The sequence below is a fragment of the Mangifera indica genome, chromosome 14 (assembly GCF_011075055.1).
Source record: "Mangifera indica cultivar Alphonso chromosome 14, CATAS_Mindica_2.1, whole genome shotgun sequence".
Classification (NCBI taxonomy): Eukaryota; Viridiplantae; Streptophyta; class Magnoliopsida; order Sapindales; family Anacardiaceae; genus Mangifera; species Mangifera indica.
In genome coordinates this window covers 5,648,018-5,675,025 of record NC_058150.1, presented here as the reverse complement: position 1 = coordinate 5,675,025, position 27,008 = coordinate 5,648,018, and the positions used below count along the sequence as shown (strand labels likewise).

At 34.4% G+C, this 27,008-nt stretch overlaps 4 protein-coding genes and 1 pseudogene across 5 annotated transcripts; 4 read left to right on the top strand and 1 right to left on the bottom strand.

Annotated features, from left to right (window-relative positions):
* The first annotated feature begins 652 nt into the window (after positions 1-652).
* LOC123196568 (NDR1/HIN1-like protein 6) lies at positions 653-1,614 on the top strand. The gene is made up of 2 exons (XM_044610623.1): positions 653-1,286; positions 1,583-1,614. The coding sequence occupies exons 1-2, from the start codon at positions 653-655 to the stop codon at positions 1,612-1,614; spliced, it is 666 nt and encodes a 221-aa protein (XP_044466558.1).
* Positions 1,615-4,738: 3,124 nt separating this feature from the next.
* On the top strand, positions 4,739-7,915 carry LOC123196818. Of its 2 annotated transcripts, XM_044610947.1 has the most exons (6): positions 4,742-5,340; positions 5,449-5,581; positions 5,707-5,810; positions 5,907-6,078; positions 6,158-6,286; positions 6,375-7,915. In XM_044610947.1, exons 1-6 carry the CDS (start codon positions 5,300-5,302, stop codon positions 7,746-7,748), a joined length of 1,953 nt encoding a protein of 650 aa, XP_044466882.1. In that variant the 5' UTR covers positions 4,742-5,299; the 3' UTR covers positions 7,749-7,915. The 2 variants fall into 2 exon arrangements, with proteins under 2 accessions (XP_044466881.1, XP_044466882.1); XM_044610946.1 differs by having other exon boundaries at positions 4,739-5,340; positions 5,707-6,078.
* Positions 7,916-15,014: 7,099 nt separating this feature from the next.
* LOC123195566 (ethylene-responsive transcription factor ERF054-like) lies at positions 15,015-17,346 on the top strand. Its single transcript, XM_044609350.1, has one exon. The coding sequence runs from the start codon at positions 15,417-15,419 to the stop codon at positions 16,761-16,763; it is 1,347 nt and encodes a 448-aa protein (XP_044465285.1). The 5' UTR covers positions 15,015-15,416; the 3' UTR covers positions 16,764-17,346.
* Positions 17,347-19,860: 2,514 nt separating this feature from the next.
* LOC123196190 (protochlorophyllide reductase-like) lies at positions 19,861-22,462 on the top strand. Its single transcript, XM_044610101.1, has 5 exons — positions 19,861-20,014; positions 20,139-20,237; positions 20,777-21,311; positions 21,563-21,921; positions 21,999-22,462. Exons 1-5 carry the CDS (start codon positions 19,961-19,963, stop codon positions 22,152-22,154), a joined length of 1,203 nt encoding a protein of 400 aa, XP_044466036.1. The 5' UTR covers positions 19,861-19,960; the 3' UTR covers positions 22,155-22,462.
* LOC123196567 lies at positions 22,384-25,830 on the bottom strand (annotated as a pseudogene).
* Between the last annotated feature and the right edge of the window lie 1,178 nt (positions 25,831-27,008).

Here is a 27,008-nt window from a genome sequence, read left to right as displayed (position 1 = left end):
TTATAAAACGAATGATATATGTTCTTTTCAGGTGTGATAAATTAAGGGGAAAAAACGGCATTTCAATTCGTGCTGACTGAGCACAATTTGTTAGTCAAAGGTCAAGAATGGTTTGCCCTTAATACTTGTACTTAATTTCTTAGTTGTCATTTACTTTGCTTAATCCCTTAACTCTTAACCGGGTAGGTGACAACCGCTTGAGTCTCATTTTCCGAGGGACAAGAATTCTCCATTATTACTGTATTGGGGACGGGGTGGGTGCAGAAATTACATTTTTGTTTGCCTAGCTAATTAACATATGCATATGCATGTACTTTAGACGGCCAAAAACAGAAAACAGGTCAAGAGGTTCTTGCATGTCTAAAATAGAAAATCAAAATAATGAGTAGAAATCAGTTTGAAACCAGAAAAAGTGGCAGCTGCAATTAATTTTAATTCATGTCCACACATAATTAAAATTGTCCTTAAACAACGGAGCCAACTGAACGATCAGAATTAATCAATATTTTTGCACCTTTCGAAGATACTGGTTCAGAGGAACAAGAGAGAAGGACCATAGTTACTTGTTAAATTAGTTTATTAATGAACCATGGCTACAATAAGGACAAAGTTGACGCACCTGCAAATCAACCACAATATGTCATGCTGAACCATGCAGCAAAACACTGGCATAAGACCGCCTCCTCAACGGAGAAACCCACCTCGATACAACCCTCAACACCCCTACCTTCAGAAAACAAGCAGTGGAAAAGGCTGTTGCCTCAAATGTTTATGCTGTTGTTGCTGCACCCTCTTCATTTTAATCTTCATTCTCGTCATTGCAGCCTACATTGTTTATGCCACCTATAAACCTGAGGTTCCCAAATACAAAATTGACAAAGTCCAGGTGAATTCCTTCAACATTCTTCCGGATTTCAGCCTGGATACTCAAATAACCGCATTTGTTAAAGCTGATAATCCTAATGACCATTTAGGCTTCAAATATGGCAAACAAAGCTCGGTGACAGTTAAATACACAGGCGCAACTCTTTGTTCAGGCAAACTTCCTGCATTTACTCAACCCAAAGATAATAAAACCACAATCAAGATTGCATTGCGGGGGCAGACAGAGGTTGATTCAAAGCTTCAAAAATCTCTACAGGAAGATAAGAAAGCAGGGAAAATCCCCTTGTTGATTATGATAAAAGCACCTGTCACGGTTGTGCTTGAAACGGTTCCATTGAGAGAAATTGTAGCTAAAATTAACTGCTCTGTGATTGTTGATAGCTTGGCGGCTGACAAGCCAAGTAAAATCTTATCCTCTAAATATAAATATGATGTATCATTTTGATCAATGCAAGCAAACGACCCGTCACCATTTTTCTTTCCTCATCAGTCACTATTTACCAAAATCTTCTTTCTTTTTTGGGAGAAGGAAGAGAGAGCAGATTATCACTGGGTGCCGCCTTCTTTCAACTCTAAGAAATCAAGATCAGATTTTGTTCTTTATTGCATATAAATAAAAAAATGTTGCTTATATTGAAACATTTGTACACAGGTCCAGCTATGCTTTTAGTTTTTCCTTTTAGTTTTCTATTTACAGGAACCCACAGCCAGTTTTGGTTCAAACCCTGATAACAGTGACTTGACTCACAACATCAGGTTTCACTAATAACGGCAACTCCTTTTCTTGAACCAGACCTTCATGGGATAGTCCAGTTTTACCAGTTTTGTTAACCATTAAAATCCAATTATATTTTTAGTTAAGTTTGATTGTTTATTTATTTACTTTTTTCTGATATGAAGTATTCTAAGTTTCATCGGTTAGAAGATAAACAAACTTGCACCTTCTACTGTTTGTAACGATAGAGCAGGAATGCTTAATTACATTCATAATTTTAGCTATAAGTAAAATTTGTCATACAAAATACTTGCCTTCTATACGTGCAATAAAGATTTTGTATTGGTGGGTACTCAATGATGTTGAATATTCTGGTTGCTAGTGAAAATTTCTCCGCTTGTCCACAAAGGCTCACATTTTTTCTTTAAAAAAACCCTTAGAATTATCTGATTTGTGAAAGAGGAGGAAATTGGACTATTCAATGTCTCAGATTAACAAGCCCACTAATAATTGTGGCCGATGAGCTAAATAAACCGAAGAGCCTGAAACTCAATGAAAGTCTAAGCCTTTGAAAACTAAAAATTATGAATGATCAATATAAACTAGTAGAAATTTTTATGATTTTGATTAAAAAAACCTCTTTTTTTAGTAATGATAGTGTTTTAATTTGTTATACATTAAAAATTTTTTCTTAATCAAACTCATAAAATGACACCCGAAGATGCAACTAGCTACATAAATAATGAGTAATGACTCAACATGCGAGTAGACTTCCCTAACCTAATAACATGCAATCCATCTGTATCTCACATTCAAGATAGAAAGAATAACTTCCAATCATACTAAGGTACAATTGTTATCTTATATTCACACAATGTGATGAAAGTTATATTTTTAACTTAAATTATAACTAATAAAATTATAACAATTTCACAGTTAAAAAACGGGGTATTAGATTATCAAAAATTGAACTGATAGAAACAAAGACTCAAGCACTTTCAGGATATGAGATAATAGGAATGTGATATTCTCTTTTTATAGTAAAACGAATGTAGAATGAGAGGTGGTCTTTATTATCCAAGTCAATCCTAAGACATATATCAACTATCTAGTGATGCAAACAAAACATGTCCAATTAGAGTTTGTCGAGAAACAAAATAACTTAACTGACACACAACATGACACATACAAAATATTAATTGCATCAACTGAAATATATTTGCCACAAGATTTCATCAAAGATTTTAAATATCTTATGTCATCAATCTGTATTGATAGACGAAGAGTTTCAAAGTCCTACTTCCACTCTGTAAACGAAAGATAATTGTTATATGGTAAAACTCTTTATTGATCAGACTCACAAAACACGACCCAAAGGTGTGACTAGCTACAAGAATAATGACTAACAACTCAACATGAAGGTAAACATCTCTCAAATAGAGGAAATGACTTGCTAACTTGCATTCCATTAGTATCTCACGTCTATGAAGTAAAGCAAAAATTTGTTGTCATAATGGGGCATGATTATTATTTTGTTTTCATGTAAAATAATAGGAAGTTATTTCTGTAATTTAAATTGTAACAAATAAGATTATAACTCTTCTACTTTCTCCTATAAATAAAAAAAACCATTCTAACAAAAGGGGAGGAGGAAAATATACTCTTGTGAAAAAGGCTAGGCCTAGCATGAACAAATAACAAATCGAATGTTCAACTCCATATAACCAACATTCGATACTTTAAATTATATAAGCTTGATCTTAAAATAGATAAGGTGGCTCGGAGAAATCTAGTTATCTTTCTTAGACAATTATTTAAAATTGAGCCATTCACAAGACATATGTATACTATAACTATGGGTGTAGACTTTTAATTAGTGGATTGAACCGTATTAAAAATTTTTCTGCTTTTGATCCTTATCCACACTTTCAATTTTTCTGATTGTAGTGGATAATAAATTTGTTTAGTAATTTCTAACCTTATTATCATAATCTATTTTATATAAAACTCAAAATTACGTACATCGATTGATAATGAAAAATTGTATCAATACAATCCAATGAAACAATTGTACAACAAAACAATATCTAATAATTTCATTCTTTTTTTGTTTTGGTTGCGGTAGTTTGTCGTATTTGTATTAGGAACATCAACATTAAACAGCCTCTTGGTGACGTCTCAAGAGGGCTGAATTAGAGGCAAAGATTAAGAATAGATTCCCATCCTTATCGATAACGGAAAAGAACTGTGGGCGACACTTTTTTCAAGTTACAGCCACCTAACACAATCCACATCCTGCGGATTGGTAACCAACTCGGAGCCAAGTTGTCAAATGTCAATCACCTACGTGTCCGAGGCAGAACCGTAAGAACAATAATGCCATCCAAAGTTAAAGTATGCTGAACATTAGTGTCAGACTTACACTATCCAATTAAATAATAACCCAATTCCCGCTAAACAAATTAAGTTTAATGGGTGGCAGATAGAAGATAAAGATCAACCAATGATTACACGTATGGTCTCTTATTGTTGCTGCAGAAAGCAGAATATAAAATGATGAGAGAGTGAGTGAATTCTTGAGCTTTTGTGCCCAGTGGTCACCATCATTAGCAGCTGTGCTTTCCCTCCATGCTCAAGCTAAGACCCCACTTTAATCAGTTAGTCACCAGCCCACGTATTTGTTACTTTAGAAACAGAGAGAGAAACAGAGAGAGGGAGATGTGGGTTTGATTACCTATTCCTTTGACTGCAATGCCATGTGCTAACAACCACGCAGTCATTGTTTCTCGAAGGACTGGTTGTTCTTCTGTTTGTTATATTTCACTTTATGAGACGACAACTTATACATGAGTAGATGGGGTTAGCGACAGAGTCAGTGCGTGTGAATGAAGGATCTTTTTTTTAAATCCTTTGTCCATTTGAAAATTATGGTGTGGGACTATGCAGACAAATTGGGTGAACTGCATACTTTTGTGCTTATCTTGACTTTCATCACATCAAACCACCAATAATATGAAGGTGTTTATCTGCTCAGACCTCAAAGCTTAATTTGGGGGCCCGATAATGATATAATTCTAAGATGGTTATCATCAGAACCGCTTACTAATTATCATAAATAACAATAATAAGTCTATTAATTGTTATAATCTGTCAATGTTGTCTTGAGATAGAATTCCCTTCCGAGTTGGGTTTCTTTATGCTTTTAAGATTTAACCATTCAAGTATTTTCGTTAACACTGATTTATTCAACTGGTTGTTTTAAGTATGGTGATTTGAGTGTATCAGAAGGTTGTGGCTGAAGAAACAGGAACCAGGGAAGGAGCCTGTCACAGCAGAAAACATTTCTTATAATAGCTTGGTTTTCGACAACTGTCCTTCCTGTTAACTCCCGGGTAGTGGAGAAGTTCTCGGAATAAAATCCAGAACTATCTCCTACCACTCTCTTCCCTCTTTTCTGATCCACTCCTCCTAAAAGTAATACCCACCAAATTTCACGAGTAAACCCAACTGTCTTCTGCTGCCTTGCTTTTGACCCTCTTGCCTCATTTGCTCTTTTTCTCTGTCATTTTTCACCAGCTAAAGTGCAATATTTTGTCTCTCTTTTCGTTTCTGGTCCATGTAACTTGTAAATCATCATCACCAGCTTTAACTGTCAGGGTTGTCTCCTTGCGGAAACTTCTTTCAGCTCTTGTTTCGACCATGTTTTGCATCTTGTTCGGGTGGCGAAAAGCTTCTAAATGGTGATCTTAATACAAGTTTAAAAATTTTGGCAGGCTAGTTTGATGTTTTATGATTTATTGGTGTCATGTTCTGCATGTGTAAATGTCTTCATCCTTTTTTGGTTGCAGTAAGAAGCTAATTAAGCAGCTCCAATACCGTCTCAAGCTGCTGAAAAACAAAAGTAGTTCGATTGGGAGACTCCTACGCGAGGACATGGCTCAGCTAATCCAAAATAGCAATGAACAAAAAGCCTTTAACTTGGTAGTTTTTGTTGCAACACTTGACATTAAATTGTTTTATTCATTTTTTTTCTTTTTCTTCTGAAATCTTGCAAAAATTGTAAGTAGTTTATACTCAAATTTGGATCCTTGAATCTTATTTTTCAGGCTGAGCAGCTCTATAAAGAGGAAAACAGAATGGCAGTGTATGAGTTATTAGACAACTTCTGCGAATTCATTCGGAGTAATTTGTCATATATCCGGAAAAACAAGTATGGAAAATCAAAGCATTTCTACTCTTCAAACTATTCTCTTACTCTCCTGCCATATTTCTCCTGTAATGAACTAAAAGGGGAATATGTTTTAAGGGACTGCCCGAATGATATCAACGAAGCAGCTTCAAGTCTTATATATGCCTCCTCAAGATGTGGTGATCTTCCTGAGCTTAGTAAGATTCGGGAGCTCTTTGAAGAGCGCTATGGCCAGAGATTTGCATTGGCTTCGGCTGAACTACTTCCAGGGAATCTTGTGAACTGTCAGGTTGGGAGATATTCTGTTTCTTCTTTTCTTGTTATTGGAATGTTTTACTATTGCAAATTTAATAACCATGTTTCTACAGATAAAAGAAAAACTCTGCATAAATTCGGTTTCTGATGATGTAAAGCACCAACTGATGGATGAAATAGTTAAGGATTTCTACTGTCAACCTGAGATTTTGGCCATTGAATATGCCCCTGATCTGCAACAGGTAATAATTTTATTTTACAGTTTGTGTTAGATTAAATGGTCGATGTTTTAGCCAAAATGTTCACATATGTTCTGTCATGTATCCACAGGTGGAAGGAAATAATAGACATGAAATTTCAGGTGAAATCAAGCCACATGAGATGTCAGTTAATTCAGAATTAATAAGGGAGAGTGAATCGAATCGACTAAATCAGTCTCCGTCTCAACGAAATTCTGATGCTAATAGTACTTCCATTAGTTCTTCCATAGCTCAGAAATCTTCCCCAGATATGTTCGATTTGTCAGAGCATAACAAAGCAGGGAAAGTAGGAAATTTCACACAATATGATTCTTCATTTGATTTAACAGTTGCAGGTGGCACTAAAGAACACAGGGAGGAGAGAATAACTGCAGCATCTTCTTCAGAAAGATTGTCTGTGTTTGATGAGGAAAAGGTAGTTTATCTTGATGACATAGAAGAGTTTCAGAGTTCCATGCCAAAAGATGGAGACAGTCAGGACCAACGATTTTTCAAGTTCAAACCATCTGTCCAGCCTAAAACAGAAACAGCAGAAAGTTATGAAGATCAAGATGAATCATGGAGTGAAAAATCAAGTTCAAGAAGTTCCAGAAAGAGTGCAAAGACATCTAGGAAACAATCTAGGAGGAGATCATTCTCCCTGGAAAACTCAGACATAAATGATATAGAATGTAAAGCTTACTATGAGAAGCCGCTCAACAGTTCCAGTAGCAAGCATAGATCTCATTATCGGAGAGAGCATCAGAGGAAGACCTCAGTAGAAGAAAGCAAGCAGGCACTTTGCACAGAATTAGGAAGAAAGTTTCAATCATTCAATTACAACGACTATGCCCAAATGAAATTGTGTCATTGTCATTTATTCTGCGAAAGGAAGGACTCTTTGGAACATTCAAGTAACGTTCTTGTTGGTGATGAAGAAGAATGGGAAATTCCACATATTAAGCTGCCGACAGGAATCAGAAAACTGGTGAAGGTTCCAGTTTATGATCTGAAAAGTGCAAATGTTGGAGATCATTCTCTTCACAGAAAATCAGAAGAAATAGAAAGGCCTGCTCTTCATCAGAAGTCAAGGAGAAGAAGCTATGACTATGGTGGAACTGAGTATAATATTTTCACCTACCCGGGCCGCTGGCAATATGAAACCGTTCATAAAACTGAAGTAAAAGCTGAGGGATTTGATTCCCCAGGCGGATGTGCTGATGCCAATATCTTAACCTCCAAGCCCACCTCAAAAAGACCACAACCCTCATATATGACTGTGAAGTCAATGCCTGTAGAGAGGCCAAAAGAAAGTCACATAAGCAACATTCTGCGGAGCAACTCATTACCTTGCAAATATCCTGAACATGTTCATCCAAAGCTGCCAGACTATGATGATATTGCAGCTAAATTCACAGCTCTCAGGAAAGAGCGTCAGCAGAACAAGCAACAAGAAAGCAAGTAGCAAGACAGTACTAGATTTTTATTTCATTTTCTGGAGGCAATTCCAATACTCTTTTGTAAATTGCAAGAGCTTCATATTAGAATGATTTGTTCTTTGATTAAGGATTGGTTGGAAAGAGCTGAAATGAGTTTTACAGTAAATTTTTAATTCAAATAGTTTTAACAACACATTTGATTCCATTTGAGGTGAACAACAATGTATAAACAAGCATCAGCAAATTCTGAAGAAAAATCTCTGAATTTATCCAGGATACTGAAACAGCAAGCATGAAAGTGAGAAGAATATCAGAATGTCCAGAAACAAAATTATCTACCATCAAATCAATTAGTTCACTGAGTAGCCAACGGAAAACAGAGTACTTAGTAAGCCATTACTTCAGCCATGGAAGTTGTGGCCCGTTTAACTACACGATCAAGCTTCGAGTTGTTCCTGAACCATGGTAGTTGAATTGCATATTGTATTGTGCATCAAAAATCTAATTTTACATATTATGTATTGAGTATTCTTTCGTATCATATGATACATATTTTAAAAAATAAAATAATAAAAACTCTAATTAACACGTCTTCATTTTAGAAAATATCAAACACATTTAAAAATGTAAGATTTTTATATATACCTCTATTATATCATCATTTTTTTTAAAAGTATATTGATCCGTATTGATAATATGTATTATATAGTATAATATGTTTACTGTATTGTATTAATTCGATACACTTCATGATATATATTATTTTTTATTTATATCATATCATATCATAAAATATATATTATAAACATAAGATATTAATAGTTATCACCTGAATATATATATATATATATATGGGCCTTGTCTTGTTTCCTGCCCTGATCGAAGGCCCAATTAGTTATTTCATTTATTATATATGTTTTATAAAAATTGAACTGAGATAATTAGTATTTTATGATAACATATAATATAAATAAAAATAATATATATTTTAATAAATATCAAATTAATATTATATAAATTATTGATATATTTTTTTAGAAAAAATGATAATATAATAAAAATATATATAAAAAAAATTTTAATTTTTTAAGAGTGTTTTTGATATTTTTTAAAATAATAACGTATTAATTAAAATATTTTATTATTTTATTTTTTAAAAAATGTATCTAATGAGATAATACATGATATGTGATTCAACTATTATAACTAAAACTGAAATTAATCAATTCTTAGAAATAGAAATCGAAATTGAAACTGGAACCTTTTCTAATTGGTTTCTACTTGGAACAGAGGTGATCAGTTTTAGATGGGGTTCGGATCCTGTCCGAAACCGACAATACTAGATTGTAACATTATTCAGTTTATCCTAAAATTTCTGATTTGCATATCATGACCAGTAATCTGCCTCCTGAGAATCACCAATATTCCTGAGCTTATCTCTTCTGGATAGTTATGACGTAAATAATATTTAAATCATAATATTAGATACTTTCTTGCACGCATTGGAAGATAAGATTGCTGGCTTGATCTTGTGGTATATGGTAAGTGATCTAACTTCTTAATACGGAAAAGTAGATCTTTTGTTGGAAGGATTAACGGACAGCCGCGTGGATCGAAATTCAAACGCAACGTTTGCGAATAAGAAGAACGTTGTCGTTTTTGGAGAATTTTGAAGAATTGAGAAACGGTGCCGTGCGGGTGCCTTTTTGTCATTTCATTTTCAGTCAGTATTCTAATTGTTATTTTGCAAGAGTCGGTTTAAGTGTGAAATGACATAAATACGGATGGTGGGGCGGGAAAGAGATCTCAATCCTCATCTCTATTAAAGGGATGACAAAAATTCTAATCCTCTCTTCGTTCCTGTTTCTGTAGAAAAAAAGAAAATTTTTATACCTTCTAAACATAACATAAATATATTTAATAACAAAATTAATTAAAATTAAAATCAACTCATAATTTCAACTATCATATATATTAATCACCTTAATATGTATACTACAAATATAAATTAATTTGAAAAATATAAATAATTTAAAACTATAAGGATATATTTATATTTTAAACAAAGATATTAATATAAAAAGAACGAGAACGGAGACAGGGTTGAGGAAAGGGACGGGAAAGACGAGAGGACACATGTATCCCTATCTTTGATTGCAAGAGTATTTTTTATTTTCATTCTCATCTCTTTCCTCATTTCTATTGAAAAATATACTTTTTGTTAATATCGAAAACCTTAAATTTGGATCGAAATTTCCATCTCTAAGCACAGACAATACATGTTTGGTCTCTTATGCGACTTATGAATGAATAGTGTTTCTCCTTCTTCTCCGCTTCAGCTCACTGTCTCTTTCTGAATTTCTTTTCTTTTAAACTTTAGCTTGCTCTTTATTCCGGTGAACAAAGAGATTACTGGTCGGACATACAGAGGCAGTTTCATCTTGGAGGCGAATAATATAAAGTAAAATGTTTGGAACACTCAATCATAATCATGCATTTCTCTCTGTCTCCTCCAAAAGCATAATGATTCATAGACAATCTTGGCTTCCAATCCTGCGTAACAATTTTGGACCATCTCTTGTCAATTTATTCATATTTTTTTCACATTTGGTTTTGTGAGTAAAATTATGAATTTAGAGTTTAACAGAAATAATATATATTATTTTTATTTATTCATGTATTGGTTATTCATTTAACTGATGAATTTTTTTTAACAACAAATTTTTAATTTAATAATTAATTTTATAATTACTAAATCAGATAAATTAAAAGTTTGTTTTTGATATATTATCAAAAATCACTTAAATTTATATATTTTTTTACATATAATTTTCTCTCTGACCACTTAAACTATTTTTTAGGGGTTTTAATGGGCGAATTATTTTATGAGTTTTTTTTTTGTAATTTTCTTTTTTATTCATTAATGATTTATAAATTAGACGTTACATAGCCTTTACAAGCAAAAGCATGGATACGTGCAATTATTGTAAAGAGACCTGTCAAAATATTATAAGCAAAGGGATGTAAAAGTCAGATTTTACCAACAAAAACAAGAGACGTAGTGTACTTTTTTGGGTTTAATTTTTAATAAATAATTAGAGTTTGTTTAATTGGCTTTCCAAGTATGGAAAGCTTGGCACTGTAGGAAAAAACAACTGTATATACCTATACGTAATAAAATTATATATATATATTTTTTATATGTCGTTTATATATATAAATAATATATCATTATATGAGTGAATAATTTTGAATTAAAGATAAAATAATATTCGATTATATAAATTATATATAAAAAATATATAAATATAATATTACTCAACCTATGAAAGCCCAATTATGAAGAAACTGATACCAAGAAGTGACAAGAAGAATCATTTGAAACCTAATATTTTTAATTTTTAATTTTTATAATTATTAATTAAGGAAGATAAAATTTTACGAAAAAATTGTCATAAGATATTTTTGTTTTTTCATCAAATTTATATAAAAAATTAAAGGAACCCCATTTGAATTAGATTGTTATTATTATTTTCAAAATTGAATCAATCATATTGAATATGATAAATTCTAAGTCTAATAACTGATCTCACACTCATTGAATTAAATAAGTGAAGAGTTTGATTTTGATATACTGTTAAAATATACTTGAACTTATACTATTTTTTATCACTGAAACTATTTCTTAGGGGTCCCAAACTTAGATATTTCCGATTAATAAAGTATTGGGAACCATAACAAGTTAACCAACATTGCAGCCATGCCATGAATGGTGACACCACACGCCATGCTTTAGTCAATAACTTGTACATGAACCAAACACTTCCGTTTTTGCCAAATTTCTTGAGTGGAGTTCCATTTTTTATTAGTTCCCCACAAAGATCTCAGAGAAGCCAAGCTTAGTAAGCTATATTTTATAATGGCAGTCCTTTTCTGCCCAATCTTTGCATGCCAACATTCAATCACATTGTCTCTCATGTCAAACATTAATTTCCGCGTGCCACCCACTTGTGCTTGCATGGTTTACTAATGCCATACATTATATTGACTATGCAATTATAAACTTTCAAATATCCTATGGCATCTCATCTCACTTCACACACTCACATGACACTACCCCTTGAGGTATTAAAACTAAATTGAGTCGTAAACCGATCACACAAAACAATAGAAACTATATGTCCAATAATTGGATTTAATTAAAAATCGATTTATCGTTTAATCTAATTCTTATAAATATATAGATTGGTTTAAGACTTGGTCAAATCAGATCAAAATCAATAAAATCAGATTTAATCAAAATTTTACCAGTTTTTTAATTTTTTTTCAAAAATAAACAATAAAAAATTTAACCCATCACTTGATTAATGTGTTACCTCTCTCGAATCCTAATCACTTTGTTTTTTAATTTTTTTATGCAATTTTATCTTTTTATAATTATGTCATTTTTAACTTTTGTCTTGCATATATTAAAATGTTATTTTATCTTAAATAACAAATTAAAAATCAAATTTTAATTTTAAAATATAAAATTTAATATCCTAATTACCTTCACTCTAATTCTATGCAAACAACGCGATAGTAGTTTGAATAAAGTATAAATTGTTTAATAAATATATTTAAAATTATTTTTATTAAGTTATTTTTATTTTAATAAATTGAAATAAATATTTAAAAAATACACTTAATTATTATTAATAATTGTACAAAACTGTTTTTAATAAATTTCATATAATTTATATTTAAAAAATATGTTAAAAGTTAATATTATTTAATAAATTTATAATAATTCAATAATAAAATAAATTAATCAAACTATGAATTAATAAAATAATATATTTGATTATCAAATTAATTTAAAAAATATTAATTAATTATTAAAATATTATCCATAAAATTTAAACACTTATTTTTATATTTAAAATTTACGTAAATATGTCGGAGTTGGAGTCTATTACAATGACTCAAACTTTGTCTTCATCTGCAACCACGTTGCAGGAATTGTAACACGTGTCGCCCACTTCAATCGTTAAAGTTTTACAAGTTAACTTTGATGGTGGGTCCCCTGATGATATTTCTACTAACAATTGTTCACGAGGTGATGACTCCCATGGCTTTATATACGGCCTTTCCGCTGTCACCTTTGACTAACGAGAGCGTATGTTGTTACTGTGGCACTGGCTTTATGGGAAATCTAATAATGACGGTGACAGATAATAATGCTAAGGGGTAAATAAATGATGAGTGGTTGGTGGACCACCGACACGTGCCAATTTCGCACCGACTTTTAGATGACACCGTTATGTTAGTTGACTTTCTAATGACAGTCCCATGGATTTCACATTTGTTTTTGAATTGTTCCACCGAAAGGTGTCCTAACGTGGATCACTTGTTCGCCACAGCTTGCCCACGTTAACTTGCCCCGAACCCATCAACCCATTTTCTCGTCGGTTCAAACCTTTGCATGGTTATTGTCATCGATGGATCGCTCGTGTAACACTTATATACGACACTTTAATTTTCAAAGCTAACTCAGCCGCGTTGGCCTAAAAACACCACAATACTAGTGTGATTTCAAATGAACGGACGTTTTCCCATCATTTATGACTATTTCTTATCTTATGTTACATTAATACATAATAAAAAATAAATATAAAAAATAATTTTATTTTTAAAACATATATATATATATATATATATATATATAGAAGGTCTTGTGAGGATTGACCTATTAAAATTAAAAAATTTAAAAAATATATTTATAATATGGCAAAGTATTGAAAAAAAAATAGAATAATTTAAATTTTTTTAACAAATAATAAATTGTATAAAATGGTACGCTAATCAACAAAACACATAAGTCAGCTCACTAAAGACCTACAGAGGCACGACCTAAGTCATGTCTCGAATCTTACTTTTCTAGTTATAAAATCAACATTTTGATAAGTTTTGATATAACATAATGCACTCTGAGTTTAATGGATCACACCAAATACAATTCAATATGAGTCACAAACATGTCTAATCTTTCTAAAATAGAAAAAAGGCCAAAGGACTATTTTCCACCCAAGGTATGTTGCATTCCCAAGTTTCCTCCCTTTAACTTTGATAATCTCAAATACCTACCTATTAACAGTTAAAATTAACAATAGTAAAGGTAAACTCGTTATTTTATCTATAATATTAAAAATAAACTAAAATATAATCTCTTGTTGCCCTCTAAACTTTAAAAACTAAAAGTTTCCCCTAACCCAAGTTTTAAAAAATGACAGTTTCATCCTAGGGTTTCGTTTTGAAATCTCTTATGTCATCTTCGGCTCCATTGCCGATGAAGCTCTTCATCTTCCAGTGCTCCTTCGATGTTGATCAGGTGTTCAAATTGGAGGAGAGAGACACCAGAAGGAGAGGATGCTTCGGGGGGGAGAGATCGTCGGCAATGGAGCCGAAGATGACTTCGAAGATTTCAAAACGAAACTCTAGGATGAAACTGTCACTTTTTAAAACTTAAGTTGGGAGAAACTTTTAATTTTTAAAATTGAGGAAGATAAAAAGAGATAAAATTTTAAAGAGTTATAATTCCATTAATTTTAACTGCTCATAAATAAGTATTTAAGATTATCAAAATTAAAAGAGAGAAACTTGGGAATATAACATACCTTAGGTGGAAAATAGCCCTTTGGCCTAGAAAAAAATATCAACCAATCACTCTACCCATTCCCACATTAGAAGGATGTTACCCCACCTACTATAAATAAAAACTCAACCTAATGCCTAGTCCATCATGAGAGGACATAGAGCTCTATTTTGAGAAAACTCATAAAGTCTAAATTGAATTCGAATACCTTAAAACTTAAATTTAGTTAGATTTGAATTTAATATTAAATATATTTAAACAATAAATTTGAACAAGAAAAGCCAGTAATTAAAAAATAATGTTTTAGTTTTATAAAAATTTAATTAGGAAATAACATCAAAATATTAGATATTGATTGAGCATTGTGTTCTTAAATTTGAGATTTTCCTTCCACTATCTCCCAAAATAAAATAAAATAAAATAGCAAAGAAGAATAGCATGCCAATGGGCTGCACATCTCCGTTAACAATCCAACAAGCCAACCACACAATGCCACGTCAATGTACGGAAACAAACAGCATGTAACCGTATTTTATTCTCCGTACTTGGATATTTAAGCCCTCTGATTTGTCCAAAACGGTATAACTTAAAATTTAAAAAGGAGAAAAATTAGAGTGTAAGTAACGACACCAGAAAGACAAAACCTGTGGGTCCCGATTCAACCCACGAGATTTTTACAAGATCTTTTTCTCTTCTCTTATAAACCCCCCTTCACTCCTCTGCTTTAACTACAAAAACACACCATCTTCTTCCCCTGCCTGCCTTCTAAATCTCTCCATTTTCCTCTCAAATTTCGCCCTCCATTTGGATTCAGTTCAACAATCTTGACCGCTTGCTCTCTCCTCCTTCCATGTCAGTCAAGGATTTTAGTGTTTTAGTATCTGATTCTTGGTCGGATTACATTCTGTAATCACACTTCAGATTCTGTAATTCGGTCTTGTTTCTTCTATTGAAAAACTTTTTTTCACCGTTTTATCGGTTGATTTTTGGCTATTTGGGTTGCTAAGTGTGTTAAGAGAGCGAGCGGGTAGTCAAGATTTGATTAGTATTAATCTGTCCAATGGCTGCATCAAAGAACAGCGGTAAATCCGAAAAGGGTGTTAATGAAATTATTGAGAGGATGACAACGAGCCAAGATGGGGATGTCGTTAAAGGAAAGGATGTTGCTTTTAGTAGTGGTCTCGAGAGGCGTCAGCAATGGAGGCCCGTTTTAGAAGAAGCTTCCATCTCACAAAGACCTCTCAAGAAGATCCGTAGCCCTGAACGTTTTCAATCTTCATCTTCTTTTACCAATCGATCACAGTCACCTTCTTTTTACGTTTCTCCAAGTTCAGCTTCTTCAGCGTCTTCTTTGTCTTCGCCATCTTCAAGAGTTTTACCGTTTGCTTTTGATTCATCTCAACAGTTCAGAACAGCACCAGCTCCTCTGTCTCTTTTTCGGCCTCAGATACAGCCAGCGCAAAACCAGCAACAAATTATCTCTTTTAGTCCAAATCAACCACAGCACGGCTTTAATTATCCTCAGTTTATCACTGGAGAATCGGCGCTGGCTTATCAACAACAGCAGCAACAGCTTCTTCAGTATTGCGAAGCATTGAATTTAAGTCCGAGGGGAAGAATGATGATGGTGAATAGGTTAGGACCAGATGGGAGGCCATTGTTTAGGCCTCAAGTTCAGCCTTTAAATGCAACAAAGCTTTATAGAGGAGTGAGACAGAGACATTGGGGTAAATGGGTAGCCGAGATTCGTCTACCTCAAAGTAGGACTCGCCTTTGGCTTGGAACATTTGACACGGCTGAGGAAGCCGCCTTAGCCTATGATCGTGAGGCCTATAAATTGAGAGGCCAGAATGCCAGGCTTAATTTCCCTGAATTGTTTCTGAATAAGGACAAAGCAACTACTCATGAAAGTTCAAGCTCAACTTCAATGCCAAGTCGATTCCAAAACAAGCCTCAACATGCTCAAGAAGGCCTAAATTCTCAGGTCATGAGTAGAGAACCGATGCCGCCACCGCCACTGCAACGGCAACCTCAGGGAGAAAATCCTGACAGTGATTCAGGAATAGGGTCAAGCGATGCTACTGCGAGTGATGAGGTGCAGGCGGTTTCTGAGGGTTCTGGCTCTGGAGAAGGCGTCTCCAGCTCACAAGAATTAGTATGGGGAGAAATGGCAGAGGCTTGGCTCAATGCAATTCCAGCTGGTTGGGGTCCAGGTAGTCCTGTTTGGGATCATTTAGACGCCAGTAACAATCTTCTAATGCCTTCAAACCTTCCTTTTGCCAATCAAAATCAACATGAATTTAATGAAACTGATCGTCAGAAGCAACAGGACAATTTGGGTTCTTCTTCTTCTTGTTCTTCATCTTCTTGTCCCATGAAGCGCTTCTTCCGGAATGATCAAGACTGATAGGTCGCCCACAAGAATTATCCTTGCAACTGATTTAAAAAAGCAGTTTCTCTCTTATCTCTTTCTCTCTGTTTTTATCAGGTTTTTGAAGCACTCCTTGATTTTTCTCACTGGCTGCATATTTTTCGGCAAACCATCCTGTGACTTTCAATCTCATCTCCACATTTCCCCTTTCTAAATCTATGCTTAGATTTTAATCCTCAAGCCACCCCTCATCTTCCACTGGTTGCTAATTTTTCACAAAACAACCTGTTATTTCCATTTTTCTTATTCACTCATTTTGCTTTCAAATGCTGCAAAAAGACTTCATATTTTCAGGCCTTTAGTAGTCGTGGTCATGTTTTTAGTTTTGTCTCTGTTGGGAGTGGACTTGCAGTGCAGGACCAGCATTGAAGGAGACAGTTTTGTGATCTCCTCTTTGCCCCATCCACCGCGAGCTCTCTATTTTTCTGCTCGGTGGATCAAATCAATATATGTAATGTCATACATTGTGCACTTTACTACATGCTTACAGCATTTCAATTCAATGTTGGTAGTCGTATTGTAATCCATAATTTTCCGCCATTATTTGGGTTTTCTTCAATTTTGCTGCTTACTTATGAAGCTTTTCATCTTCAGTCAATGGCAACCACACAGACTGATCGACCCTTGTCAATAATAATACTTCACATCACTCCCAACAACCAATCCCAGCTCATAAATTTTCTTTACTTTGAAGGTGAGGAAGGAACCTTTAATTTTATTTTCATGAGTAGATGACGTGTGCTCCACTAAATCTGGCGTATGTTATTTAATATCAAAAGCGTCAAAATCATTCAGCAGTATATAATGCTTATTCGCATACCAAAACGAAGATGCAGATATCCTTGGGAACGAGAATCGTTAGATGTATGTGGTAAGGTGACTAGCCCTTTTGTCTTCCTAGGATAAATTTTTCTTGTTCGGGAACCGAGCCAAACCGACCAAGTCCAAAAGTAAACTGACGAAAGATATTAACGTTTACATCTTTATCAGTATAACCATTTTTTTTTAAATGATTTATGTTTTATAATATAATATAAATAAAAGATAATATGTGTTATAAAATATATTAAGTTAATATAATATAATAAATATATTATATATTTTAAAATATAATATATATGATTGTTATATATTTTTAAAGAAAATGATAATATAATAAAGGTATATATAAAAAATTTTAATCTTTTAAAAATATTTATGATTTTTTTAAAATAATAATTATTTTTTTATTATCTTATTTTTAAAAATTATATCATATGATATTTAATCGATGATATAAAAAATTAAATTTTAATATTTAATTTGATAATTATAAATACAAATTTATATATATATAATTTTACTCTATTTCAGTGCAGATTAAAATTTGCAGAAGAGTTTGAAGCAGATAAGTTAATCGAAAAATAAATAAATAAACAAATAAAGACAATCAGACTCAGCAGAGCAACCATAAATATCTAGAGATAGCTCAGTGGAGAAAAACAAACAATAATGGAAATTAAATAGATGAGAAGGGTGGGGTCAGTCACCGGCCCATGAGATCATGTACATTTCTTATTTGTGACGGCACGAGAATTAAGTAGAGATAAAGAAAAGGCTGAACGACTTATTGTTTATTATATTCTTAAATTAATATTAGTTAATTATTAAAATTTTAAATATTTATTTATAAAATTTTAAAATAAATAAAATTATTTATTTTTTAATTTTAAAAAATTAATATTTTTTTAGGATTAAATTTTAAAATATTATATTTTTATTATATTTTCTTATTTTTCTCTCTTTTTTTGGATATTGATAACCGAACGAAAAATATTCTTGGTCGTAGAAAGAAGACGAATCATCTTCTTTTAGAGACAAATATAATTCTTCTTCATCGAATGATGAAGATGTTGTTTATGAGGTTATTGACTTTAAAAAAGAGAAGAGAAAGAACCTGACTAGTAATAACATTGAAAATGAAAAAAAATTTATAAAAAAATGTAATATTTCAAAGTTTAATCTTTAGAGGATATAGATAATATTTTATTATTTTTAATATAATACTAAAAAAATAAAAATTTTATTTTTAAAACTTATCTAATTTTATTAATTTTAATTATTTATAAATAAATATTTAAATTCTTAATAATTAATATGGGTTAATTTAGGTGGAAAATAATCTCACGACCATTAGGAAATGATAAGTTCTGAAATGATGCCGGTGATTAATAAAAAAAATGTTTAACCTTAATAAATAAATCAAAATATTTGTCATTTCTAATTATTCATTTTTCGTCGATGATACGGTGTAGTTTTTTGACTTGACTGCCATGGAAGTTGCCATTGAAAGTGATGTGAAAGCTACGGTCCTCTCAAGCACAAACTAGACTTGGGATAGGTGCAAGAAAAAGTCGGTTACCATTATTTTGGTTGAGTGGACGTAATTTTTTTAAAGATAAATTTAAGTCAGCCGTTGCTCATACAACTTGGGGAAGGCATGAGAAGATTAGAGTATCCAGATTACACAGTATTTACAAAGTCAATGGAAATATAGGATTGAGGAAAAACTTTATAGGGCCATGGAAACCTGCATCCATGGTTCATTGACTAGAAGTATTGCACAAACTTGGGTTGAATTTGTTAACATTTTTTAACTCAAGTCGGTTCCAGGTAGAGTTGGAACTAACCACCTTGGTTCTAAGTAGGAACCGATCATAACAGGTTTTGGTTTTGGTGACTGCTTTTAGGAATCGAACAATTTTAATTTCAATTCTAATTCTAATTCTAGTTCTAGTTTTGGTTTCGATTTTGATTTTTGATATTTTTATAAGGCACCGAAACCGCTCACGAAAACCACCAACAAAAATGACATTTTCTTGGATCAACTAAATGACTAGGCAGGCCTTGTCTAAACATTTATGACCGAAAGCCCAACCCGTTAGTTTTGCCAGAACACTCTGGAAGCGTGATCCATTTTGCTAGTTCACGGTTGGACACACATATCAAAGAAATCCAAAATTCAAACTATGATTGGCTAATGGAATCCACGTGGCCAACTAGTCAGCAACCAATAATTGTCTTAATCTATACAAAACTTGAGCCCAAAACTGAATCTCTATTCATTAGCTTCAGGAAGGAGGTCGTGAAAACCATACTTCTTACACAGCAACGTCGGAAGAGCTCAGACAATCATGGCACTCCAAACATCCTCCTTACTTCCTTCTTCTACCTCCGTTTACAAAGAGGTGAGCTGCTACGAGTATCAGCCCTTTTCTTTCTCTGTTCTTCTTATTCCTCTTTTTTACTAGATAAAAGCTTTTAGTATTGTTTTTTCTTAAATGAGTTTCGCTTATCTTCTGTGTGTTACAGGGGAAGTCTACCGTTTGTCTCAAGGAGAGCAGTTTCTTCGGAGTCACAACCTCATCATATCTTAAGACTGAGTTCAAGTCTTCTCAGATTAGTACAAAGGTAGCTAAAATGTATAAGAGCAATGCTACAGGGATACACTTCTCGTTACACAATTGAATATATAGACAACATAACTTTACGGAATTATATATTATTTTATAATTAATTCAAAATTATCTTATTACATAATGGTATATTATTAGTATACGTAATTGTATATTAAAAGTGTGCGTTAATCAATCCATTTTTTTCTTCCTGTATTGGAACGCTTTTGTGCGCAGAAAGTTTCAGTGAGTGGTGTAAGGGAAAAACATGAGTATTCTTTTGAGTAATACTATGTGTACTCACTTTGAGTGCGTAAATAGATACATAATTATATGTCTTATCATATAATTAGATGTTATTTTATCCTAAATTCATAATCATCCAATTACATGATGACACATATAAAAAATATATTAATTTGAGTAATCAAAATAGATACACATAGTTTTATTATATACATTTAACCTATGTCTTTTTCTTGAGAGAATGCATCTGCCATGAAAACAGTGAGGTCTGCCTTTTTTATCTATTTGACCAAAGGGTTTCACTTACAGAATTTCAGAAAAAGTGAGGTACCTATTGTAACTGTTAAGGCTCAAATAGCTACTGCAGCTCCTTCAGTCACACAGGCTGCACCTGATGCGAAAAAAACTTTGAGAAAGGGCAATGTAATAATCACTGGAGCCTCCTCTGGTCTAGGTCTGGCCACAGCCAAGGCACTTGCTGATACAGGAAATTGGCACATTGTTATGGCGTGCAGGAATTTTCTCAAGGCTGAGAGGGCAGCTAAATCAGTTGGCATTGATAAAGAGAATTATACTGTCATGCATCTTGACCTCACCTCCTTTGACAGTATACGACAATTTGCCGATACCTTCCAACGGTCTGATAGGCTGCTTGATGCACTGGTTTGTAATGCTGCTGTGTATTTACCCACTGCCAAGGAACCATCTTACACAGCTGAAGGATTTGAGCTTAGTGTTGGTACAAACCATCTTGGCCACTTTCTCCTCTCAAGGCTGCTGCTTGATGATTTGAAAAAATCTGACTACCCCTCAAAGCGTCTCATCATTGTTGGCTCCATCACAGGTACTAACTTGGATCCAGAATCCATATTTCAATAGACTGTCAATTAGAAACATTTAGAGATTTTGAGATCAGGGGTACAAAATAATCAAAGTTTTTATCAATTGTTAATGCATAATTGTTCAAGATTTCTCAGAGAAAACAGGAATTTTGGTCTTGTGTAAGACTATATATATGCATAATTCAGAGACTGAAAGTCATGAGAAAAGTAGAAAGATTTTAAATGAGGGGTTTTGCTACGGATTGGATTTCAGGAAACACAAACACCTTAGCTGGTAATGTGCCTCCAAAGGCCAACCTTGGGGATCTGCGAGGTCTTGCAGGAGGCTTGAATGCACTGAACAGCTCGCCTATGATAGATGGAGGAGAATTTGATGGTGCCAAGGCCTACAAAGATAGCAAAGTCTGCAACATGCTTACCATGCAAGAGTACCATAGACGCTACCATGAGGAATCAGGAATCACCTTCGCTTCTCTCTACCCTGGTTGCATAGCTACAACAGGCCTGTTCAGGGAGCACATTCCCTTGTTCAGGCTTATGTTCCCTCCCTTCCAGAAGTACATAACTAAAGGCTATGTGTCTGAAGAGGAAGCAGGAAAAAGGCTAGCACAGGTCAGTGGGACTCCTTAATTATAGTTTATATATGTGTAATATCTACAATTCCCTATATTAAGACCTCTTTAATATAGGTTGTGAGTGATCCGAACCTAACAAAATCTGGAGTTTACTGGAGCTGGAACAAGAACTCTTCTTCATTTGAAAACCAGCTATCTCAAGAAGCCAGTGATCCAGAGAAGGCACGGAAGTTGTGGGAGATTAGCGAGAAGCTTGTGGGATTGGCCTAAAGGAGAGAATGAACCCCAGCAACCACCTTTTTCAAGAGAAGATATACTTTGAGCTTCATATCAATCAGGATAACCTCGAATGATTTACTTTTTCTTGTAGATCAATAAAATTTTCAATGACAAGACGAGAAAAATTCACCCGACTGGGTATAGCATGATAAGCAAGAGATATATTGTCAAAAGTACTAGTTAGTCACTTCAGTTAGGTTTTGCCTGTACAGTATTCCAATTATGCCTTATCGATCTTGAAATTTCATAATCAAAAACCTAAAAAATGAAGGTGGGGAAAATCAGTCTCTTGCAGTAAACATGTGCAAAAAACTACATGCATACAAGATACTCTAGTGTCTACTGTTTTCTGCAGCATTCTCTTCCTTGCCAACTGCAACAGCTACTTTCTTCAAGATTGCTTCAGCTGGCTGCTGAGAATTCTCCACAGCCTTCGAAATTGTTTGCCATTTCTCACCATGTTTTGGTTCTGCAGCAATGCATCTTTTCAAAACATCCTTCTGGGGGTCTTCAGTTCCATGCTGCAACTCAAACTTATAGTATATTGCCCAGAAATCCCCAATATCTGGAGAAAGAGTAACCGCCCTGTTGGGCCAGTTCCTAGCTTGATCAACCTTCCTATCATGCCAAAACATCTTTGCCACAGCAGCAATTTCATGAGGATCATGATCACACTTTTTCAGTGCATCAGCACTCTTGGTTTTGCATGGAGGACAGGAATCCATATCAATTGATGCAGTGCACGTATGCCACTGTTGGGACACTCCTGCAATGCCTTTGCCATCAATATATCAGCCTCCCTCTTTTTTCCATGCCTAGATTCAGCATGAACTGCATCAAGCCAAAGTTCTGGATTGTGAGGATTCTTCTTCCTAGCCATTGTGAGCACTGCCCGTGCTTTACCCAACCCATTCATTTTCTCCTCCAGATTAGCAAGTGAAAGCCACAGGGGAATACAGTTAGGACAGTTCTTAAGACCTGACTCATAAGCTTCCTTAGCTTTAATGAGTGACCAAGTCGCTCCTCTAGCTGCCCCATCATCAACCATAACTTGAAGAAAGAAGGAAATTGTTTCAGTCATTCATTAAGCAACCTCCTCTCCTCGGCATTGTTCCCCAATTCCCTTTCTACTATAGCAGATTTCATCCGAACTCTTTCTGTGCCACCCATATCTCTTACTTTAGCAAGAAGCATTCTTGCTCTTTCAGGCTCATGGTTATCAAACTCAAGCTTAAATGCAGCAAGCCAAATCTCCTCTGAATTAGGTACAGCAGTATAAGCTTCTTGAAGAATAGCTCTTGCCGCAGGCACATCCGCAGCAAGCCATTTTTCTTTTGCACCTATAAGCCAAAGAACCAGCCTATGGGCAATAGGTAAGGGCTTTTCTCAATAAAGCATCTAGACTTTCCCTAGTCCCATGGCTTTTATCAAGATGAGCCACCCTAAGCCAAATACTCCTAGTCAAAAACACAGTGAGTGCATGTGCATAAATGGCTCTGGCAGTCTGGATAGACCCTCTTTTCTTACACTCTTCGGCGTCAGCCACCCAAGTCCTTTTCCTATTCTCTTCTTCCACACCAATCCCAATTGTATTCTTAATAATTGCTTGACAAGTCACCACAGACCCAGCTCTCTCTGCAGCCTCAGCCTCTTTCATCCATCACTATCTATCAATAACAAACCCTTCCTTTTGCAATGCCCTTACTCCCCTCTCAATAAGCTTCCCCACCATATTGGTATTGCCATTGGCTTCCTCCAACTGACCAGCAGTTATCCAAGTTGCTGGCTGGCTCTGTAGGCAACTTCTCTCTAGCCCTATTAAGCATTTTCTTGGCATTAAGTTAAGTTTCCAACCTGGCTAAGGCTAATCACAAATCCACATGGAAAGGACAACATTCAACCGCCCTATGCAACAACAATCTAGCATCCTCCTCATTTGGTAACTCTACGACAGCCTTCCACAACCTAACTGAATCAGGTATATTCTCCAAACCATTTCTCAAAACTCTACTCTTGTTCACATCATCATGCTCCAATTTCGCAGCCTGTAGCCACAACTTAACAGAATTAGGAATCATTTTAACACCCTGAGCAATCACAGCTTTGGCCTCTTCAGGATTTGCAAGCCTACAAGCTTCTAGCCAAACATCTTCATTTTTCGGACACTCCTCACAACCTCTTTGAATCAAACGTCTGGCTGCAGCGATCTTCCCAGCCACTTCTTCCAATCTGGCAGCTGCAATCCAACCACGTGGATGCTTCGGGTTTGTTTGAATTACACTCTTCAACAACAATCTAGCCTTCTTAATATCTGAGATTTCTGCATCACTGGTTCTTTACATTCATACTCTTCAAATCAGTCAAGTACCCTTTGGGGTCCACCACAGTCAACCCCGAAACAGAATCAGATGAGCGGTCCAATTTCAATGACAAAACTGTTCCTCTCCCCTCACCAACTGCTGTCAAGTCGGTAACAGGGATCTGACCCCAAGGGGTTTCCGTTCCACCAGCTGCTCTACTCTTGGGATCCAATGCAGTTACATGCTCTTGCTCCTGTCTGGCTTTCTCCAACAATGTATCAGGTACAGGCACAAAACTTTCAAACCGTTTCTTCTTGTTTCTCAATGAATAATCTCCAATTTCAGGGATGCTATCCCACTCATCGGCTGACAATGTATGCAATTACCTCTTCAAATCAACAAATTTCTCTGTAATTTTAGGATTTGAAGCGCCATACTCTTCAATCTCTTGCTTTAACCTAGCTTCTCTCCTATCTTTTCTTCGCGAATCCATTCTTTTATCAATAGCTTCCCAAACAGCGTCAGCTTCTTTATCATCTTCATCATACTCAGAATTTACAAACAACCCCACATCGTTTCCTTCAAATTCATCGAACTTTTGATTCTCATCATACCCTCTATCATCTCCTTCATCATCATCTTCATCCTCTCCTGGTTTCCCATGCCCTCTGCCCACTCCAGCCACACTAGCTGCACTGCCAAGTGTAGTGGCCGACCGGTCGGGGAGGTCAGGGGCCGCACTGGAGGGCCCAATATCAGAGCAGGTGGTGAATCCAGTAGCTCCACGACCCAACCCGGCAACATAATTGGGAGGCGGCTTCGAATTGAGGAAATCAAGGCGAGGCTTGGTTAGTGGGAGGCGGAGGAGCAGCAGGGGTGGTGCCACCAACACCACTAAGGAGAGGAACGTGGAGGGTCAAAGTTGAGTAAGGGGTAATGCCCAGATGGAAAAGAAGGGTAGAATCTTCATAAGTGGAATTGTTGGAAGGAATTAAGAGATGTTGAAGAGAGATTGGGATGCGTGTTTGGTGTTGAAGGGTTTGTTTGAGGGAGTAAGGAGTGGTAGTGTTAGGGTCTAGGTTGAGAAAGATTGTACTGGAATTGGGTGATGTGATGAATAGCACTATTGATTCAGAATAGTTTTTTCTAAGGTGGGTTTTGTTGTGACAATTACAGAGAAGAATTAGGGTGAAGGAAGAAGGTGGATGGTTGAGCGATGAAACTGAATCTTCGAGGGCTGCTTGTTTTCGGAATCCGACCACGAACACAAGCACAAGATAAACGAATGCTAACCGGAATACGAAATGGAGAGTAATAGAGAAAATGAATTCAAGTTTGAACCCAAACGGAGACCATGTTCGGCTCATGAATTAAGTATGGCTCGTATTTTTTAAAGAGTAAAATTAAAAAAAAACGATATTATTTAAGATAGTTGAGTCGAATATCTTATACAAATTTAAATCAAGTTTACCTATTCATAAGAACTCAAACTAGGTACGAGTTAATAATAAACTCTTAAATCATAGAATGAATTAAATACAAATTAGTGTTTTTTCTTTTTCGATAAGTTCAAGGTAAAAACAAGTCAAACTCATTAAAAAATAATCAAAAACAAGTTTTACTTTGTTCAAATTGATTTGAATCAAATCCAATCTTAATTTTAACAAATTCCCTCTTTTGCCGTACTTTATTTTGTGACATTGTAGCAAAATTTTGAAGAAATCAAATCCCTCTCTCTACAATCTGGCCACAGAGAATTTCTCCTACATTCTCTCTTCTTGATCGTTTTCTCTCTTTCTCTAACACTCTTCATTTCAGTCAAGGTCTTTTAAAAAGAACAAATCATCAATGTCTTGGAAATAGTCGTCCTTTTGACATGGAGATGACGAATAAGCTGAAACAAAATCTTGAATAAGAAACATGTCATTTGAATCCTCAATGAACATACAATCTTGAAAATTGGTGCGTTGTTATCTCAAGAAATGATTTCTTGTGGAGTCTGAAAAACTCATATAGCGGGAAAGGCAAATCAAGTTGTAAGAAATCGATTGATTCGGTACACAAATTCGTTGTCATTTCACCTTGAAGCTCTGCCATCGTTGTTTCTTCTCCAACAAAAAGGTTTTACGGGTTTAATTTTATGAGTTCAGTTTCTTCTTAAGAAGAATGACTTCTACAATTGAGAGCAAAAACCAGAGAAGAAAGATTGTTACTTTGAGACTCATCACCCTAATCGTAACCCAAAACTTTAGACAAAACATTTACTTTAGGATTTGGCCAAAACACTTGTTTCAACTCAAGTTTTGATGTGTTTCTAAAATCTCACCACGAGATTTTAAAAATTCAAATACTTATTTATGAATTATTAATTTTAATTAAAACCGTTAGTTATATTAGATAAAATTATTATTTTATTATAAAATCTTAATAATTTATATTATTTGTCTTTATAATTTACAAAATTAATAATTTTTTTCTTACTCAAAAATTTGAAAAATTTATTTTTTTTAAGATCTTTTTTTCATTTTCTAATAATCAAAATATA